We start from the raw sequence: 7,910 nt of genomic DNA, 5'->3' as shown, positions 1-7,910 counted from the left end.
TTATAGCACATCTCCTTGCCTTCGTTTTGATTTAAAGCCTATCCAAAAAGGTTAATAAACAAGCTTCAGCAGTTTCCTAAAGGTAGCCTATTTCGTCTCAGGTAGCAACATGTTATCCACATCGCCTTGAAAATGACCTTCATTTCCATCTACCCACTTGTGCAAAATTTGTGATGGGTCCCTACTTTTAAACATGACAGCTTTGGTGAACCAGTTTCCTATAGCAGCTTTGGCATGGATAATAATAATAATAATAATAATAATAATAATAATAATAATAATAATAATAATAATATATTTATTTATACCTCACCCATTTGGCTGGGTTTCCCCAGCCACTTTGAGCGGCTTCCAACAAAACACTAAAATACAATAATCTATTAAACATTAAAAGCTTCCCTAAACAGGGCTGCCTTTAGATGTCAAAGAGAAAAATAGCTACCAAACTTTTAGAAAGCATCTGGTGGGAGGGTGTTCCACAGGGTGGGTGCCACTACCGAGAAGGCCCTCTGCCTGGTTCCCTGTAACTTGGCTTCTCGCAGCAGGGGACTATTGGGCAGTGTTCAAGTAACCTTCATGTTATCCAGTGACACTAATAAATGGCCAGTGACATCCCCATCATTGCTCTGAACTCATAGTTGGAGAGCATTTCAACTAATTTAGCAACCCTTATCAAGGGACACAACTTATTGAGTGAGAGTGCCATTGTGGTTTTAGAAATATTTTAAACATGTGAAAGGTTGTGCATAAACAAGTATAAAAGCAACAAAACATCACCAACCAAGCTGCTGTTTGTATAGCGAATTATAAAATATCCCATCATGGTTGTTGGGTAAGTTAAACATGTGCTGCAGAACTGAGATTCCAGGGATTGTTGGCAGGCAAGTTAAACAGAACACACAGAAAAATTGGCACTAGACAGTGAGTGTCTATTATATTATCTGTGAGCTGCAGATCTAGATAAAACATTGTCTGAAATGCTGCCCCATTTAATCCTAGAGCACAATAATACATTCGGACCCGTGATGGGATGTCACAAGACGCTGCTCAGGGTCACTGGACTACAAGGTTACTGCAGCATTGGCATGAGGAAACTTATGAAGTGGAGATTAGGACTGTCCAAATAATGCCTTCTGAACTCTTACCCACCATGTGAAATATGCCTCACTAGAAATACTTCCTTATAGCCATGTTGGAAAGAAAGAATAGGAACCGAAAGTGTATTTGACAGTAGCCAGCAAAATATGCTTTCTACGGGTGCAACTGGTTGCAAGTTGTGGTGTGGAAACAGAGGCCCATGATGAAAGGGTATGCAGTTCAAATGTCAAGTAGACACTTTTATTATTGAGATAAAAGTCTTACAGATAGGAAAAGATGAAAAATAAGTTGGCAGTTTCATTAGATTCAAAAACTCTGCTATGAAAAGTTGAAGTGCACAAAAGTGATACAAGTTTACAAGTAGAATGAAGCACCACAAAGAAAAACCCACAATGCAGTGACTACAATGTAGTAAACAAGTTTTGCTATTCTACTTTCCATTTTCCCTGATTTATTCGGTCTCTGTTCTCAATGTGTGGTGCTCTCTCTTACAAGGCTATTTGTCAATAGGTATGAAATGACTTCTTTTTGTTCAAAGTATTTCCTACTCCAGATCAGAAGCCGAGCATCTGGATTGCGATCAGCACAGAAGTTAAGCCAAGGACCATCTTACTACCTGCTGTAACTGGGCTGCCATTACACAAATCTTTTTGGCAACAATGAAATTTGAAGTTTCCAGTCTTGAATTCTTTCTCAATAAAGTCAATTTCACAGTTGGAGTATTTCCAGCACGTAGAGATATTTCTTCCAGTACCTTAAAAAAAACACAGACAAGATTTTATGGAAAGTAGTTTACTTTCCTGCTGAGCAAGAAAATTGGGGGAGGGGGAGGAGAGTTTAAGAATGTCTATTTAAGCCTTCCATACCTTCCTTACAGTTATTTTAAAAAATATTGCCTATCTGTTCAAAACACGCAAGGTGGCTTTTAAAATACTGTGATAAAAATATAGAGACAGCATCTAAAAAGAAAAAAATAAACCATGTATTGGCCCCCAAATCTTATTTGAGATAGTTTACTTTACAAGAGCTATTTGAAGAAGCAGCCAGCTTCCTATTCCAGTAACAAAGGGAATAGTATCAAGCCAAAATAACCATCCAACACCCATTTGCTTCTCTGCACAGGGGCAAAGGAGAAAATTAAGGGGAAATGAAAATGTGTACAATAATTTCACATTGAATCCAAGGCCTACTTTACTTCTTTAAGTACAAAAGCTGTAGTTTGTATGATTTATCACTCAACATTTGTTTTTAATATGCATTTATTATGAAAACATTTTAGATTCACGTTCCAAAAAAATGTATCACCGTATCAAGAACAGTGTCTCAGGGAGAGAGCTCTACTTTTTGTGGTACAATGCAAGAAAGATAAACTAATTTTCTTACAAGTATTAGGTTACATCCATTCTCATGGATTGCCCAACTTTAAAATGCTCAGGGACCCCCTTCCACCTTCCCTTAATGTTTCATCTAATTAAATCAGCCCAGAGACTTCCACATCATAAAATGTACCCCAAAAAGTACAATGCTAGGTGTACAACCAGCAGTTAATGAAGAATATTAATGAGGATGGGGAGAGAAGAGTCAGAAGCAGGACAATTAAATTTGCCTAATGCCATATTTAAACCAATGCAATCTCCTCAACAACCTATCCCTACAATAATTTGAAGAAAAGGCCTCACTTCAGTGAGTTGGGAGAAAAAAATGCAGAAAATACAAGTGCTGACCATAATGAAGTAAAGAAAATAGTTTTTAAAATTGTACTTAATCACAAGTTACACATGATTCAGATAAGGCAGCATACTTACCCAAGTTTACCAATATGCAAGAATCAGTATCACCTGAGCATGTGACGTTCGTTTTACATGGACCTATACCATCCAGACACTGATAACATTTTAAGGCAGCTCCTAAATGAAAGAGGGGAGGAGAATAGAAATGGTCTTATTGCAGGCTTCCATCATTAAACTAGATTCCTAGTAACAAGCTTGAACTATAATATTGATGTAGAAATAATTAAAACAGAAGTTAAAAGTGTTTAAGCGTACCACAAAGACATATCAGATGTCACAGCTCATCAGAGCACATAGTGCTTTAGTAAAGATCATGCCACCTTACCTGGTTGCTATGTAAAACTCCCCACCACCACCTAGTTCACTTTAACAGTAACAATAGAATTCATCCTTAAGTTGCACTCAGAATGATCTCTGTTGTCCTTCCAACATGGGAAGCTACAATCCTCCAGAGATTACTGGACTTCAAAACCCACCAGTCCTGTCAGCATAGGCAAAATATATGAGATGTGGAGTCCAACTGCCTCTGGAGGAAAAAATCCCTGCCTGTATCATTGTATTCTAAAGTGGTTTTGAACCACTTTATGTAATTTTATTGTGTGTCATCACGGGTTTCCCATGGAAAGGAAAAAAGGAATTATAAATTTGAACCAAATAAATAAAAATAGTTTGTGGCATTAATGCAAGGCTTTTCTCATCGAGGGAACCAAGTATAATCTAGTATGTATGCAAAAGAGCCATATGAAGAAGTCTGTTCTAGAGTTCCCGATTCAGTTCTAGAAGATCTGACTACAATACAGCTGGAGTCAGCACAAACCAGTTTCAACAGCAATACCGCAAGTATAATACCACAAGTATAGCTTAAGCTATGAGCCATAAGCAGTGGCTGGCATCTCTGAAGAACTACCTACAAAGGAAGAACCTACCACATCCCAGTAGGTTTGCCTCCAGGAGTCAAAATTAAGCAGTCCTTCTTGGCCTACTAGAATCATAGCCCACCAGAAACCGCCCCCCATATCTATTACTCTTTAGGGGAAATACCAGCAACAACTGTTCAAGTCCACGTTTCTCTCCCAGCCCCTGAACCCCTTTTTGTGAAGCCCACCTCCTCTGCTCAGTGCCTTGCTCTAAGTTCGCAGTATTTTTAATAGCGCACTTGCATACTTACCAAAGTGGCTGAACAAAGTCAGAACAAATGTGGCGATCAAAACGGTGGTAACAAGAGTCTTCATCTTCCAGTTATTATTTTTCCAGCCTTAGCCTATAAAGCAAAAACACAGTTTGGTTGGTACTGGATGTTCTGAAGCAACAATTCAATGTAGCACTACGGCAACTGTTCTGTCAGCAGAATCTTTTCAACTTGCCAGATGGAACAATCCCCTATCTCCTCCCATCCTTGAGCTGTTCTGGAATCCTCCGAACCCGCACCAGAGCCAATTTCAGAGCATTTTGTTGGAGGAAGAGAGGCAAGCCCAGCTGTGTTAGTGGAAAACCTTGTGCAGACTTCCACTACAGCAACCAACCAACCTGCACAATTCCACAAAAGCAAATGTTACCATCCTTTGTTAACATGCCTCACAATGAGCAAAATGGAGGCATGTGCTTTTTTGTGGGGCGCAACACCCATTTCTGTTTGCTTAACAGAGGTCTTACACAAGAGTGAAATTTGCTTGCATCTCTTAAATTGTGGGCAAATCCACCCAATTTCTACACCAAACTCTCATTGCCACCCCTTTACCCAGTGATGCACAACCACTCCAATCCCTCTTTGGTGCCAATAACTTTATTTGCAGCCACAATTCTATTTCTTTTGGCAAATCGTAGTTTAATCAAGCTGTTCTGGAGCAAGAAAAAAGTAGCAAATCTAATGAGAAGGCCAAAACAGCAGTCTTGCGCAAAACTGGTAACACTGCAAATGTGTGGTGCAGAAAAACTTACAAGGACTGGCATGTCACCCATTTTCTATATGCACTATCCTATGTTAACACAGGGGCAGAATGTAAGGAGACCAATTGTAGTTCGAGCCAGAGACAGGTGGAGACAACTAAGTCTAGGCTTGTCCCCCACCCTCATCAGGCTACAACGCCAACATTGAGGAGGTGGAAATGGATAGCCAGTGCCACCCTCTGGGCTGGTTCTAAGTAAGGAGGCAGGTGAGCGTCGACTGAAGTTGGGGTAGTGCCCCATTTGCCCTCATAGACCAACCTCCTCTGACCAAAGAGAAATCTAATAGCGCATCATATATGGATGAATCTTCGGGTAAGGAAAATACAAAGTGGCTGTTATGTACAAAATTATAATCTTATGTACTGTAATCAAGTACAACTTATTTAACCATTGCTGAATACTATATTGGACCACCTAAACTCCACCAGTTAAACACCCCACCTAAACACCACTATTAAAAGCAGATTGTATAAGCCTAGTTGTCCTAACTACTTGGCCTTCTAGCTTGAGAAAAACTTATCTACCAATGGAATCCCAGGAATGGAAACAAGCTCCTTAGTTCTTGGATTCACAGCCAATATATAGCATCCAGGAAATTCAAAACTGAGGATTAGCCCAGGTAAAAATCAAAGAAAAATGTTTCTTTACTAGCAACAAGAATGGAATCTGAAAGCGATGTTTTTCTTCTGCAGACAAAATATACCACAGCACAAAAGACATCAGGAAAAACTTAGTGTGGAAACAATGACACTAAGATTGAATCCAGAGGATAAAAATAAGACTACTCTGTTCCCAAACATCCCAAAAACCGTTTCCGGTTTGATGACTTGTTGCTTTAATTCTCTCTTTTACCCTCAACTAAAATTCATTCTGTAGCAGTGACAAGACGAGAAAACTGCAAAAACGGTTTCCGTTATTTATGGGCTTGATGTGGTATCAAACCTTATCACCCAGCACTACTAGCTGCATAGAGTAACAAAGCTCTTTTCTTCTTTAAACTGGTGAACCCTCTTATCTGGACTGTGGTCTTGTCAGTATTTCTGCTTCTAACAAAACATTTCTGCCTGCTTGACACCTCAGTCATCAGTCAAAGCTTCTTGGCCAAAGTTTCCTTCCTCCAGTTTTGCTTTCATAGTGCCTGCAGACTGGACCAGAATTGAACTCAGCAATGCAGCTCATTGCTTTTTTTGGTTGCCATTTCCCCACACAACAGTTCACTTTGAAGTAATAACAAAACAGGATGAATTCCTCTCCAACGGAAGAGGTGCTCCGACATGTTAGTGCCTCGGCTGCAGTGTGTAGGTGTGTTGCGCGAATGCTCAGGGCGCTCCTGCCGGGGCTGGAAACGGTTTAACCTCTGGTTTGCTAGTAAAACTTAATTACTGTTTTGCGAAATGATGCATGTCACCAACATGGAAAGTCTGGAAAGCTCTGCTCTAGAGGCCCAGATGAAAAATCAGCCATGGGCCACACCAATACATATTCCTCAGTAGGCAGCAAACTTTCCACAAGCAAGTAGGGTTGGGTCACACCAGGTTGGATCTGCAGCACCTTCGTGTAACATTTTGCCTTGTGAAATGTAGGATGCTATTTTACACCTCCCCTCTTTCCTCTTGTTAAGTTTCATTTGCTAATACCTTTACAATAACATTTCCCCACCTGAGGAGAATAAATGGCAGGAGGTGCGGACATTGCAGGTTCCTACTGCGAGGAATAGTCAGGTAGGTACCTCTGAGACCATCGCTAAGTAGACAAGCCACCGCCCTCTAGGGACCGAGACAGACTTCCATTATTTCCCCCAACTCCCAGTGCAACCGATCCGGATCATACAGAAATGTAGTGAATCCAGTTCCCCACCATGGGCGTGGCCAGGATTTTTTTTTTTATTTTTTTTTTGAGGGGGCAGCAAGCTTTTGTTGGGGGAAGACAGAGCCTCAGTTAAGCACTTTTATTGATTTATTGATTATTTATTTATATTTAAGGCTACGCCTATGGCCCTGCCCATGCGCCGGAATGAGCAACTAGATGGGAAGGGCCTTATATACGACAAGCCTGTGCATTTATTATATAAATAACGATAATGCTCTCCAGCATGACGGAAACCTCTCCCCCAGCATCGATAGGTGCGCATTTCCCTTCGCTTCGTACCGCGGGAGGGGGGGGAATCGGCGCCGCGTCCTCCAAGCCCCGCGCTGAAACCGGGCATTGCTGCGCCTGCCTCGGCTTCTCCGCGAGACCGGCCTACTAAGTGGGCAACTATTTCGGTCACGCTGCCGCTCCCGAATGCCTTCCACGCGCTTTCCCCATGACGACCCGCCCACGTCCCAGATCAGCCCAGGGATCCGACCCCATTCGCGCCGCTCGCATCTTGCAAAGGGACAGAGTGAAGGCGCTGGAAAGACTGGAGAAGAAGCCGCGGGTGTGTCGCTGATGATCAAGAAAACCCTGGCGGAAGAAAAGGCCCCTTGCACTCACCCCTCCTCGGCTGCTCCGCGCTTCCACTTGCACACGCCTCTCGGCTGCTCTGCTCTGCCTTGGGAAATTGTTTTTTATATAGCAAAAGCCAGCCTCGGTTTAGCCTCATTGGCCGAGGGCGGCATTCCTGATTGGCTTAAGGGCTAGCGGAGAGGGTGACGTCATGGGTTAACTAGAGGGAACGGCTCGGTTGCCAGTAAATCCAAAACTGTCTTTGATAGGAATTTGTAGCTCAGGACTCCCATTTAAAAAAAGGGGGAGGGCCTGTAGTTTGTTACAGGTGCTGGAAATTGTAGCTCGGCGAGAGGTAAATTATGGTTCCCAGGATACCTGGGGGACTTTATATGCTTTAAATGCATGGTACACAGCTCCTCTCTGTCGCTGGTGAAAGAAAGGTAAATAAACGCTACTTATGGGCATAGCGGGGGGGGGGGGAGCAACTGCCCCCCTCCTAAATCAAGTCAATCAATAAAAATATTTAACTAAATGCAGAAACTGTAGAAAGAATTTGAGAGATTTTTTTTTTGAGCACTTGGGGTCAAAACAAAGTAATTCAAAACAACTGTTCTTGAGACTTTTCATTCCGAATCTGCCAGAGGA

At 41.9% G+C, this 7,910-nt stretch overlaps 1 protein-coding gene across 1 annotated transcript; it reads right to left on the bottom strand.

Annotated features, from left to right (window-relative positions):
* Nucleotides 1-1,311: 1,311 nt before the first annotated feature.
* LOC114596582 (CD59 glycoprotein-like) lies at nucleotides 1,312-7,428 on the bottom strand. Its single transcript, XM_028728342.2, has 4 exons — nucleotides 7,311-7,428; nucleotides 4,057-4,149; nucleotides 2,904-3,005; nucleotides 1,312-1,852 (listed from the first exon to the last, which is right to left on the bottom strand). Exons 2-4 carry the CDS (start codon nucleotides 4,118-4,120, stop codon nucleotides 1,653-1,655), a joined length of 366 nt encoding a protein of 121 aa, XP_028584175.2. The 5' UTR covers nucleotides 4,121-4,149; nucleotides 7,311-7,428; the 3' UTR covers nucleotides 1,312-1,652.
* Nucleotides 7,429-7,910: the final 482 nt, after the last annotated feature.

This window comes from Podarcis muralis, chromosome 1 (assembly GCF_964188315.1).
Source record: "Podarcis muralis chromosome 1, rPodMur119.hap1.1, whole genome shotgun sequence".
In the NCBI taxonomy this organism is placed as follows: Eukaryota; Metazoa; Chordata; class Lepidosauria; order Squamata; family Lacertidae; genus Podarcis; species Podarcis muralis.
This window is presented reverse-complemented; position numbering and strand designations above follow the sequence as displayed.